At 35.3% G+C, this 13,091-nt stretch overlaps 1 protein-coding gene across 9 annotated transcripts in view; it reads left to right on the top strand.

The window, feature by feature from the left end:
- LOC131165912 (B3 domain-containing transcription factor VRN1-like) overlaps nucleotides 1–11,591 on the top strand; it is a 28,089-nt gene extending 16,498 nt beyond the window's left edge. For 2 of the 9 annotated variants that reach the window (XM_058124076.1, XM_058124075.1), the window contains 7 exons: nucleotides 4,662–4,774; nucleotides 5,929–6,631; nucleotides 9,170–9,241; nucleotides 9,777–9,982; nucleotides 10,151–10,412; nucleotides 10,711–10,916; nucleotides 11,080–11,591. In XM_058124076.1, the coding sequence (XP_057980059.1) occupies nucleotides 4,667–4,774; nucleotides 5,929–6,631; nucleotides 9,170–9,241; nucleotides 9,777–9,982; nucleotides 10,151–10,412; nucleotides 10,711–10,916; nucleotides 11,080–11,367 (1,845 nt within the window). In that variant the 5' untranslated portion in view covers nucleotides 4,662–4,666 and the 3' untranslated portion in view covers nucleotides 11,368–11,591. The remainder of the gene's footprint in view (nucleotides 1–4,661; nucleotides 4,775–5,928; nucleotides 6,632–9,169; nucleotides 9,242–9,776; nucleotides 9,983–10,150; nucleotides 10,413–10,710; nucleotides 10,917–11,079) is intronic. The other 7 variants (XM_058124081.1, XM_058124080.1, XM_058124083.1 and 4 more) reach the window with 6 other exon arrangements.
- The last annotated feature ends 1,500 nt before the right edge of the window (nucleotides 11,592–13,091 follow it).

Here is a 13,091-nt window from a genome sequence, read left to right as displayed (position 1 = left end):
TATAAGTGATCAATCATTAGCCAACTGTTGTCAAATCTGAAAGGGGCTTTTTCCCATTTCATACCCCCGCAATCCAGCATGACAGGGTTATGATCAGAAATGCATCGGGTCAAAGCCGTTTGACAAAGATGGGGAAAGTTTATCATCCAATCTGTAGAAATGAGGAATCAATCACTCCTGGACATAATGAGGGTGTCCTGATTGTTGGCCTAGGTGAATTCGGCCCCATTAAGCGGTAAGTCAATCAGCTCCCATTTAGAAATGAAATCAGAGAAATGACTCGTGGGTTTGGAAATTTTACTGCAACCTGTTCTTTCGTTAGGGAATTTGATCTTGTTGAAGTCGCCACAGATGCACAAAGGTAATGGAAAATTTTTCTTTTGACTTGACAATTCGGCCAATAAAGCAGATTTCTCCAATGTACCATGAGGGCCATAAACCGTTGTGTGCAGCCATTCCTAACCTGTTAGTACATTCTGAAAGACAATTGTGATGGAAAACTTGCCTCTGATGATTTCCTTGCTTTTAAAATTAGAAGAATTCCATGCCACTATAATTCTACCAGAAGACCCTCTTGAGTCCAAGGATGTGCACAATGTCTGACTATTTTCCAGATTGAATTCAGTTCCTTGTTTCCAATGTTTTCCATTTTGGTTTCCTGAAAACACAACATATCTGGTTTCCACATTTCCAACATGAGCTTAATTCTACTTCTCTTAACCATATTATTCAATCCCCTAACATTCCATGAAATAATTTTAGGATTCATGAGGAGACAACCTGCCTATCCGTGAAGTTCTTCTTCTTCTCAATTTCTGTAAATAACCTTCTTAGCTCATCGTTGCAATCCTCTTGTCTACAACCCACATCTTCACTAACCTCCATTGCTTTATCTATGACCCAATCCATTTCCTTTGTATCATCTGCATTAAAATTATAGCCAGAGAAATCTACAAATAATTCAAAATTGCAATTATTTAGAGTACTCGGCTGATTGTTTGCTGTGTTTCCAGAATTTTTGTTTGCACTTGGCAGCATTGGGGCTGGACTGCATAGGGGTGGAGTGGGTTGCGGAGGTGCTGGGATTGCTGTGTTCAGGCAGCAGCAGCAGGGGCTGGACTGCGCTGTGTTGGGTTGTACTGCCATGTGGCTGGGCTTGCTGTGTTCGGGTAGCAGCGGTATTAGGTGCAGCAAGGGCTGGGCTGGGCAGCACGTGGCTGCGGGGCTGGGCTTGGATGGACTGCAGACGGGCTGGACTCGTTTTGTTCGGGCGATGTATCTTCTCCCCCATTTTTCTTTTGGGCCTCCAAAGCTTGGGCTTGCTATGCTCCTGTTGGCCAACATTTCCGTGTTTCACTGTTATTCCAGAGTGCAGGGCCAAGCCTAATTCCCATGTCTTGCTTTATGCTGGCCAGCTGTATTTTGTCTTCTTGTTTCCCAGCTTCCCATTGGATTCCCTTCTCTTTCCCGTTGTTAGCATTTTCCAATGTGCTAGAGCCATGATTTTTTGAATTTGAAATCTGCTTCATGCACTGGCGTTGTTCCCGAGGCTGTGTTAGCAGCTGCTCCAGAGCACGCGCCTTATTTGCGTGAATCACACTTTCGTCTTCCTTCTTCCCAAATTCTTCATCTTCTTCTTCCCCACAGTATACAGATTTTAGGATGAATTTTGGATCTCCCTCACTGCTGCAATGAATCACACTGCAAGCATTTGTATCGTTGATGATTATGGATTCTGGGAATTCTACGCATCTTGTCTCCGGGTCTTGATTGCGTCGAGTCCGTGAGATTCTTTTGTACACGGGCCGATGTTTTTCCTCTTCAATATTCACCTTAAAACTAGAATCCCCGTCTGCTATGAAGGATTCTTCCGGAATTTGTTGTGCCGCTTTCACTATCTTCACTTTGATTCGTACGGTTTCTCCTAACCAGTCTACATGCGTAGAGTCCTCCATTTGGACCCCGCAAATTAATGCAATCGCCTCCAATGTGGTTTGACTTCTCAACTGAAATGAGAAACCTTTTATATTGATCCATTTTTAACTGCTGAGTTCCCTAGGTTTATGGCACATCGTAATTGGGTTCCATTTTTGTAAACACAAAGGGTTGCCTTGAATGTTCCTTGATCCAACCCGCCACACTTCTTCGGTTGTTTCTTCACTATCAAAATGAAGAGAAGTCGATCAAATGTTAATCTTTTGATTTCCAAGTTGCCTTTTATTTTCCAACTGTTAATACTCCATTCCCTTATTTTTTGTATTTCCCATGAGCTGTCTCTGAAACTTCCTATCAAGCAATGTTTGAGAAATTTGATTCTCTTGTTGGTGCTCTGCGTGTCGTCATTCAGGAAAATACCCGACTCTTCAAAGGTGATTTTGCATTTTCCTTTGGTGTGAAAATTTCTTTTCGTTGAGACTTGGGCATAGGTCCTTATGTCTGTGTGTTTCCCTGTATCTGTGCACTCTTCTTTTCTCGTTCTGCAACTCATCGTTGTATGTTTTGGTTTACTTGCATTTTCCTTCTTTTTGATTCCTTCTCTCAATTTTGCACTCTCTTCCATTTGGTTGTCCATCTTGAAGTCGATGAAAAAAATCCCCCTGTTTTTCATCTTCACCGTAATCCTCAAAAAGGGATGACTGAATTTTCGTATGTATTGACAACAGTATATTCTGCTTCTGCAGCCTTTTGTAATCGTTTCCTTGCCTTCATTTTTCTCTCGTTCAACCATTTGCAGACCTGAGACTAGCCATGGTATCACTTCATCATGGATCAGTATGAATCTGGCAAAGCCTCTTCCTCTTGCTGTGATTGACAGGAGCTTCTCCTTGAATCTGGTTGTTAAGCAAAGTTCTACCGATGAGTTGCCGATCTGCATGCAGTGTTGGCGGGTGCTTCTCTGTTTTTGCTGCTGATGACTCATATCTCTCGCGTGTGTTTGTTCTTCTAACAAATTGGGCCAGATACTGCCCCAGTCAAACATATCGTCGTCATCCATCTCTGTTGTTGGGTGTCTGTCTTCCTTTGTTATTCCTACGGTTTCATCTTTTTCCGCACAGCTCCTCCTTCCTTTCTCCCTTCTTCGTTCGCCTCTCATTCACCATCTCCAGCCACACAGCTCTTCCTCCCTTCCTCTGTTCTTCATTAGCCTCTCATTTGCCTTCTCTAGCCACACAGCTCTTCCCCCCTAAAACTTTATTATAGTTGATATGATTGCCTGATGTTTACCTTCCTTGTTGCATGATTGATTGGGCGATTTTTACCTGATGACTACCATTGTTGCTTTGCTAGCCTCTATGACCTGGATAGCTACTTGACATTCGCTTGGGCAACAAGTAATTTGCCTCGTCCAAATAACTTTTTATTGTAACTCTTCGGTGCGATTTCCTTAACTAGGCGATTGTCAACATTTTACAGAGGAATGCACGAAGAGAGTATAATAATACTAGTAGTAGTAGTAGTAGTAGTAGTAGAGGTATATACACCTTTCATAGTAATTATTAGTTAGTTGAAATAAAAAATAACTATTAGGGACACCAAGATAATATTTGAACTATTTTCCTTATCATTTTAAGATATTCTTGAAATTTCTTATTGTTGCAAGTATATCATTAAAAATGATACAAATCTGCAATTGGTAATTCAACTAAAAATTTGTTTTAGAATAAAAAAATAACTAGTTTGATGAATTTGTATGTTCATATATGTACAGTAAACATGTAACATACATTGCATGTGTACGTAGCTAGATACGAATAATTTTGTGTAAGATATTTTTACAATTGTTAATAAAATTTAGAAATTTTAAGCATAAATTAATAATATTTTATCGTAATAAGTTTACAAATATTATAGTATGAAAATTGGAAGTTATTTATAAAATTCTTATTTTATTTAAAATTATAGAATTCAAACATATACATCAAATGCTATTATAAAGTTATGTATACACAAATACGTGAAAAATATTTAAAATAAAGAATAGTATGCTATGTGAATTATTAAATATAAAATTTATATAACTTTATATATATATATATATAATAAATACATATTTGTTGTTCATTCTTTAATTTATAATTAATTCATAGTGTGATAGAAAGTAAATGTTAAGGGGGAGAGAAAAAAAAATTAACTAAGCTAAAAGTAAAAAACTTAAAATAAAAAATTAATGAATTATTAACGGGATTGCATTTTTGAAAGATGAGACCTAGGTTATAGAAGCTAGCTTAAAAAAGATTAATAGTTAACCGAAGAAAGGAAGAGTGGAGGAAATTGGGAAAGCAAGAGGCAACTGGAAGAGGAGAGGTAAAGTTGCAGGAGGCTGACCGCAGAGAAACTTTTCACAGGAGAAGATTTCTAATTGGACCATGAAAGCAGAGGGTCGATTAATTAATGTGATGAGGGGTTTTGAGCTATCTACCATCTTTAATACACTGAATCATAGTGTTAATGCTGAAGCTTCCTTCCTTCTTCACCTGGGAATACGCCATTATTATTGTGATTTTGATTCGTACTTCGGGACTCTTTCAATTGCAATTACTCACCTTTAACCGACCACTCTGGCTGATTCAATTAAATTTTATTCGGTATTATAACTCCATTTAAATGCAAATCAGTCAATCGTAATTAATACGCCATCACAACTCTGTTTACCCGCACAGGATCAATGCCTCCTCCCAGCTGCAGAGACGGTGACCGGTCAAATTTACCGGCTGGGGAAACATTCAACTTTTTTAAAATCATCAGTCCTGACGACGTTCGAGATGGAAAACTTGTAAGCTATTTTCCTTTCTATTTTATTTTTAGATGTAGTGTTCCTCATTCCCCCCCCCCCCACCCCCCTCTAGATCTTTTTATAAACCCTTTTTGAGTGTTTGAAGCTATTGCATAATGGGTTAGACAGCTAATTAATCAAGAATCAATTTTCCCTTACAAAAAAGTCGAGTTTTAGAATTGATTTGGAGCAGCTGGTTGCTGTTTCTATGTTTTTATGTTTATATTCAAAATTGGTTTTGCTGTTAATGAATGTAGGAATGATTTGTCATATATTTAATATTTAAATTGATAATATAAGATTTTAATATCTGTGTATGTATGTGTATGTATTGTATGCATGTATGTTTGTATATCTATATACAAATTACTAAGTGTATGTATATCCATATATAAATTACAAAGATACTTTTTAAACATTATATTATTTAATTAAAACAGAAATAAATAACAGCAAAACCTAAACTAATATTTACTACTTTTCCTATTTCTAATTTTTTTTTGAAAATAATATGTATGCATATATATATATATATATATATATATATATATATTGTGTCTTTCGAAATTGGGTGTGGTAGTAAGCTTTTGGTTTCCCTTCCAAAAGGGTGCAGGGTTTGACCTTGACTTTCCCTGCATTTCACATAAATTTTTTTATAAGGAACAAGGTCAACCCTGCCTTTTTACTGAGCTGCCTGGTATCGGTTGGGTCGATCCCGGTCTACCTGTTTCATGATATCACCTGGACCAACATTTTGGCTGGTCTACTCTGGGTTTTGAACTAGTCCTATACAAGCTTTATGGCTAATAAGATTATATGAATCTTGCCAGCTTCAATGTACTCCATGGATTGCTATAAAATTTATTCTGGAGCTATTTCACACAACTTATAGATGAAGTCTTATTCAGTGACATATGAAGTGATTAGGTTGGTATCTTCCTTAACCTCTTCCAGGCACTTTTGCATGGCTGTGGGGGTTAAATCCAAAACTTGCCTAAGTATCTATCCTCTGCTAAGTAAAACAAAGGGAATTAGTGGGCTAAACATTACTACAATGTTGTTACAGTCCGTTAGTTATGGTTATATGACTGCATGCTCACACTTGCTTGTATTTTCCGTCAATTTTATCTAAATAATTTGTTTTTCTTTTTCAGCGGTTTCCACCAAAGTTTGTTAGGAAGTATGGAAAGAAACTTTCAAACCCTGTACTCGTCAAGGTTCCAAATGGCTCTATTTGGAAAGTGGAACTGATGAAATGTGATGGTGGGGTTTGGTTACAAAATGGTTGGCGAGAATTCTCCAAGTATTACTCTATAAGTCAAGGACATTTTCTAATATTCAAATATGAAGGGTTTTCCCGTTTTCTTGTAATTATTTGTGATATGACAGCTTCAGAGATAGAATATCCATTCAGTGATACGGACCATAAAGATTCTGATAATGCCGTGGAATTGGGAGCACACATGGAGAAAGTTGAGAATGATGCTTCTGTTGAAATCCTGGGTGAATTCCCAATGTGCCAGAAAAGTCACTGTGAAGAATCCATTTTTGTTGGGAAGTTGAAAGCGCCTAAACTAAAGGAAATTGAAGATGATTTATCTGTTGAAATCCTAGAAGATTTCCCCACAAGTCAGAAAAAGTTGGGAAAACAGCCATCACGATTTCCCTGTTCTCGGATGATAAAAACTGAACCTCCTAGTGAAATTAAGAATGCTTCTGCTCTTCAAAATCCAGTTATGAACTTTCAACAGAAAGATCTTCAAGCTAATGGGATGAAACTCGCAGGGTCAAAGAGAGACTTGGATGGACATCAGGTCATGCAAGATTTGGCAGGTGGTTTTTTTCAATATATTTTTGGTAAATAACTAATTTATTAACTGGAAAGATCAGTAAATCTAGAAAGTTGGAGGCTAAAAAGCATAATGAGTCCAGCCTATGCTCTGCCACTGCATGTTCAGGAATGCATATATGAAAAGTTGTAAGAGTTGTAAACATCTCCAAATCTGATCAAATTATCTTCTAAAATGGCGTTGGCAATCATCAAGACCCCTATAGTTTCATTTTGAAAGATATGACGATTTTTTACACCAAACAAATAAGATAAACAGGAGTCTTCACTCTGTTGCTAAGAGATCAGAGCTCTAGGCTTATGTTTAACCCAATTAGTCCCATCCTTCCAACTTCCAACACTTCTATTTGATTAACCTTAAATGGTTTGGTAAACAAAATAGCAAACATTTGAAAAAACAAATGAATATGTTCTGATTGATGCCTGGATAGAAACTCAGAAAGAGGGAGCAATCAAGCAAGTACCAACCATTGTTCTTGTGTCTGTAACCTTCTCCTCGTGTCTAACTGAAGAAAGAGGTTGTGGCTTGGAATCTGAAATAAAGGACTGCAAGGGTCAGTGGAAAGGCTGTCTAGAAAAACTTCCAACCCTTATTTATATACTCAGCTCTTCAGTTATCATGACCCTGAGGATGCTGTCTTTATTTGTGTTGTGCATGGGAGGGTGTTAACAATGTCAATTCTCTTCCTAGTTTGAATTTGTCACAACAATTGCATTCCATTAAAACAATTTAACTATTGCATCCTTGTGCAGGCTAGACTCTTTTATTATTCCATCCCCATATCAATCTACAATTGAGCCAAATGGAAGCCACCTATTGTGCGATAGAAAGATGCTTCTCCCATTCGGAATTTGATACTTGCAATCTTACCTGTTGTTTTTCTTTTAGGATATGCATCAAGTCCTTGCTACATAAATATTTGATACACCAAATGTTTATGTTTCTGTTTCTGATAAGGTAGGTGTGCATCCATTGTACTAAAAGACTAGCAGCCTTTGTAATAAGCATGCATAAGCTTTTGGCAATGGCAACCCTATTCCATGCATCTCGACCTTTGTCACCAAAACATCCTTCTGCTGATTTGAACAAATACTGGCCTAATTCACTAAACACGAGTTTTAAGTCTTCAAATGCTTCTATTTCTAATAAGGTTGGTGAGCGTTCATTGATCCCAGAGTAGGAGCCTTTGTGTTATAATAAACTCTCTCTGCTGAAGATAGCCTGCAAGAAATTGTTCGGATCCTGAGTTAGGCACTAGGTTATGTTAACACCCTTCAGAAAATAGGACAGGAATTAGAGATGAGGTGTGAAAGGAATAAGAAAGAGAAGAACATAGAGAGACAGTAAGAGTGAGGATGCGCAGCAGAGGAGGCAAGTTATGACTCCTAGCCAAAGCAATGTAAAACTAAAATATATTATTGTTGGAGTGAATTTAGCATAAGACCTTTACATCATCTTTGCTAGCCTATGTATAGAGATTATTAAGAACTTTCGCTGCATTTGAGGGCATGAATTTCAAACCTTGGATTTGGATTTGGATGAATTTGGACAAATTTGAGTACAATTTTATATTGCATCTTATCCAAATCCAAATATAAATCCAAATTTAAGGCCTCTGCATACATAGGGTTAATTCTAACTAAACTACTTGAGTTTGAAAATAACTCTTTAAAAGATACAGAAGAATAAGAAGACAATGATTAAATAAGATTATGTTAATCAATGCATCCCGCATGATTGTGATCATGATCATGCATTTGTGGTAAAACCATTTTGTACCACAAAATGGTACAAAATGGTTTCTCCTACTTATAGAATTTAAGATGTTTTTATCCACAAAATAAAAATAACTTACACCATATGTACTGTTATATATGGTGTATATTTAGCTGAATTTCATCAGTTTTTAGGATTGTTTTGTCCTAATTTTAAAAGGCAAGAATATTTTTATCCACAAAGTAACATTATCAATATTTTTATTTGAACTTCATTATTTTAAAAATTTTTGTTTACTTTTAGAAAGTAGATTCTTGTCCACAAAATAATATGTTATATTCTCATATTTACTTAAATATAGGTTTACATTGTTATTTTTAGAATATTTTGTCATGCTTTCAAATGATCATTTCTCCACAAAACGATTTGCACTTCTAACTTTTACATATGGCATAAATTTATAGGAAAATTGATAGTCATTTTCCGTACTTTTCTACATGAACTTGATCATTTTATTCCATAATATTTTGAGATATCTGGGATGGGATTATGATAGTTGCATTGCTAGTTTTTCGTGTTGAGCTTACCCTTTTACAATCTAACTGTTTGAATTTTCATGTTGTGCTAGATGCATTCTCAAAAATTGGTTTAAAGCTTTTTTTTTTTCCTTTAATTTTTGACTCTAAAATACTGATTTGGCAGAAGACTTTGGGATGACTGGCCATTTGTTTTAACGTACTAGTTGTTTGCTTGGGTTTTTAATTTATTATGTTTAATTTTTATTATCTTTTTCTTCGAATAATCTGTTTACCGCTGGCATTGTTCTAAGGTATAGGCAATTGGCTTTTTGGCAAATGGAGTTTGGCATTTGAATCATTGACTGCTGTATTTTTTTTGGCAGGTATAATGCATTTGCGGAATTTATCATGATTGTGGTCATGATCATGCATTTGTTGTCAGCAGTATGATTGTGATCATGATCATGATCATGCATTTGTAGTACAACCGTTTTGTAATAAGCATGCATAAAATTTTGACAATGGTGGCTCAGTTCCTTAGATGATACATCTAGCCTTTTAAAACCCAAGTGATGGATAACCACCAAGGGAGAACGTTAGATGTTTATATTGTAGCCTAATTTTTTTTTAACGTGGGAAATTCTTGTAATTTTTGAAATTCAATTAATTTAGGTTTAATTTATGTATTTTAAATACATTCATATTATTTTATAGTTTTATGTTTTAGTTGAATTGTTCTGTAATTATATGTTAGTTGTATGTATAAATAGTGTCATTGAAATCAACGACAGATTTCCAGATTTAACCAAGAAAACCTTTGCAGAAGTCTTCATTTAGTTGTACAAAATGTTTATATTTTTGTTATTTGGATTCAAGAGATCCAAAGGCACTGTTGCATTATCTTGTGGGTTTTTACAGGTGGACATAAATATGTTAAAGAGGGAGACAATGGAAGTAGAGACATGGAGTGGAGATCCCCACAAGCAAAGTATCCAGAAGGGAGCGGGCCAGCTACTGTCAATGAAGAACTCACAGCCCTCCAAGCAGCCAATGCTTTCAAACCTGAAAACCCCTTCCATATAGTTACAATGCGACAATCTTATGTTGGTAGTGGATGTTGGTTGGTAAGCTTGTAGCAAAAATCGTAGTATCATGGCACTTATGATATCTATATTAAGTAAGATAAATGATTGCTTTGAGAATAGAATATTCAGTTTTCCTTTTTGTTGTACTATTGTTTGAATCTTTGTGGGTTCAAGAACTAAAACCTTTTCCCCTTTATTATTTTGCAGCGTATACCATTGAGATCTGTCAAGGATGTTTTTAGCAGAAAATGTGGGGAAGTAACTCTTCAGGTTTCGGATGGGAGAACTTGGCCTATCAAATACACTGTTGGAGTAGGTGGAGCAAATTTGACTTCTGGTTGGAAGACATTTGTGCTAGATAATCACTTGAAAGTTGGTGATATTTGCGTGTTCGAACAGATTAAGGGCCTTGATAATTCATTGAAGGTTGTCATGTTTCGAGCTTGTGAAGTTGGAAATTTGAATCAGAGTAAATGCTCCATTTTTGTGGTTAATGAGACTGATAAGTCTGATCGCTAGAAATAGAACTCTGAATTTTCCTAGCTATTGTACAGGAGTTTGGTGGTAAATCTGTCTTCTGTTCCTTTCAGCTCATGTTGGCTTTCATACGTTTTCTGATAGGAGACTGATCCATTAGATTACCTGTTTATATCTTAAAATCAATGCTACTACATTTAGAAAACGTGCACACCAAAGGCTTTATATTTTTGCAATTTGGATTCAAGAGATGCAAAGGCACTGTTGCATTGTCTTGTGGGTTTTTACAGGTGGACATAAATATGTTAATGAGGAAGACAATGGAAGTAGAGACAAGGAGTCGAGATCCCCACAAGCAAAATACCCAGAAGGGAGCGGGCCAGCTACTGTCAAGGAAGAATTCACAGCCCTCCAAGCAGCCAATGCTTTCAAACCTGAAAATCCCTTCCATATAGTTACACTGCGACCGTCTTATGTTAGTACTGGATGTTGGTTGGTAAGCTCATAGCAGAAATGGTAGTATCATGGCACTTTATGATATCTATATTGAGTGAGATAAGTGAGTTGCTTTGAGAATAGAATATTCAATTTTCCCTTTTGTTGTACTTTTTTTTATTTGGTTCAAGAACTAAAACCTTTCCCCCTTTATTATATTGCAGCGTTTTCCATTGAGATCTGTCCAGGGTGTTTTTAGCAGAAAGTGTGGGGAAGTAACTATTCAGGTTTCGGATGGGAGAACTTGGCCTATCAAATACACTCTTGGACCATGTGGAGCACATTTGAGTTCTGGTTGGAAGACATTTGTGCTAGATAATCACTTGAAAGTTGGTGATATTTGCGTGTTCGAACAGAGTAAGGGCCTTGATAATTCACTGAAGGTTGTCATGTTTCGAGCTTGTGAAGACGGCACAAATTGTTTCCCAACTGTGCAGAAGTTGGAAATTTGAATCAGAGTACATGATCCATATTTGTGGTTAATGAGTCTGGTAAGTCTGATCGCTAGAAATAGAACTTTGAATTTTACCCCCTAGCTATTGTACTGGAGTTTGGTGGTAAATCTGTCTTCTGTTCCTTTCAGCTCATGTAGTAGTTTTCCTTAGCAAATTTCACTTAATTTGTTTTTGTGCTTTTCGTTTTGGCAATGGTGCAGTGCCCCCAGATTTCCTTGCCATATCAACTTGTTAATCCTTGAAACTATAGTTGGACACAGTATGAGACTACTTAAGTATTAATTAATTAATTATTATGCAACTTAAAGACGTTATTATCCAGATAAAAATCTAAATTCAAAATTAGCTCGACACCTAATAAAAAATTAATAACAATTAATTATTATTAGTAAATAATCATTTTAATAAATGCATTAGTTAAAGGGAATGTTTGGTAAAATTAAATGTTTAACACTAAATTCAAATATAATTTTACGAATTAATTCTAAATTGAATTTGAATTAGTCACCGAAAGTTTGAACTATTTTAATTGTTTGCATCTCTAATGACTAATATTTGAATGTATGTTGCTTTTCTATTCCAAACTAATGTATGTTGCTTTTCTATTCTAACCTTCTCAACGTTTGACACTATAATATTTGATAAAATTAATAGGTAATCAAATAAGCTAAAGTTTTTAATTAACATAAATAATATTTTCTTCTCATACTTTTAATTAATAATTATAAGTAAAAATAATATAATTTATATTTTGTAAAAATAAAATTTTTATTTTAATTTTAACCGCTTGGATATTGAGTTGTTTTTGTCATTTTTACTTTTTGTAAAGGATACAATTAAAAGAGTCCTTTGTCATTTTTACTTTTTATAAAGGACAATTTAAAAAGAGACCCCTCTCTCTCTCTCTCATAAAAAATGGGCAAGACTGCCTTTATGCATATTAAGAAAATCTAGAGCTATATATAAAGATGGTTCAATTTCAGTTATGTGAGACACATTTTATAAGATAAAATTGTGACGTTAATTTATTAAAAGATAGGGCTTTCATTAAAGTCATTGAGGTGCTTGCCTACGGTCCTAAAAATTTTGGGGCTCCTAATTTTTTTTTAATATAATAAAGTTAATATTATTTATAGTTACTAGTTATTGTGTCAATACTCAGTACCCCTGCACACAATAAAGCTTATGCGCCTATATGTATATATAGATTATAGACCTGAGCATGACCTCTCTCTCTCTCTCTCTTTTCAATCCCTGGGATTTGATTTAACTGTTCATTTCTCAATTTGTTAATTAAATCATTAGTCTAGATCCCATATTCGGAAGAGCTGCTCCTGTCGAAAGAGATAGTAATTTACCAGAGTTAGATTGATATCATTACATTAAGCGTGGATTCAAGTTGTAAGCACATTCATTTGCCCGGTATTAAACATCAATGCTCAAGTTCATTTTGTTAAAGCAGGTGGAAGATTCTTTTTGTATATTTTATCAAAATAAATAGATAATTAGAATCTCACGGCATGCATGAGCAAAGCAAATGAAAAAGTAAGTATATATTATATTAAATTAGATAGTCACAATAATGGTTTGTGGATATGTGTACCTATTATTCATATAATCATTTGGTTTGAAATAAAATGATAAATAAATTTGGAAATATAGACACACACACACACCCTATTTTGTCCTGCCATTATATAGCAAAATCACATTGTTGCTTC

The sequence above is a fragment of the Malania oleifera genome, chromosome 10, assembly GCF_029873635.1.
Source record: "Malania oleifera isolate guangnan ecotype guangnan chromosome 10, ASM2987363v1, whole genome shotgun sequence".
Taxonomy (NCBI): domain Eukaryota; kingdom Viridiplantae; phylum Streptophyta; class Magnoliopsida; order Santalales; family Ximeniaceae; genus Malania; species Malania oleifera.
Note: the sequence above shows the minus strand (reverse complement) of the source record. Positions and strands in the feature narration are given on the sequence as shown.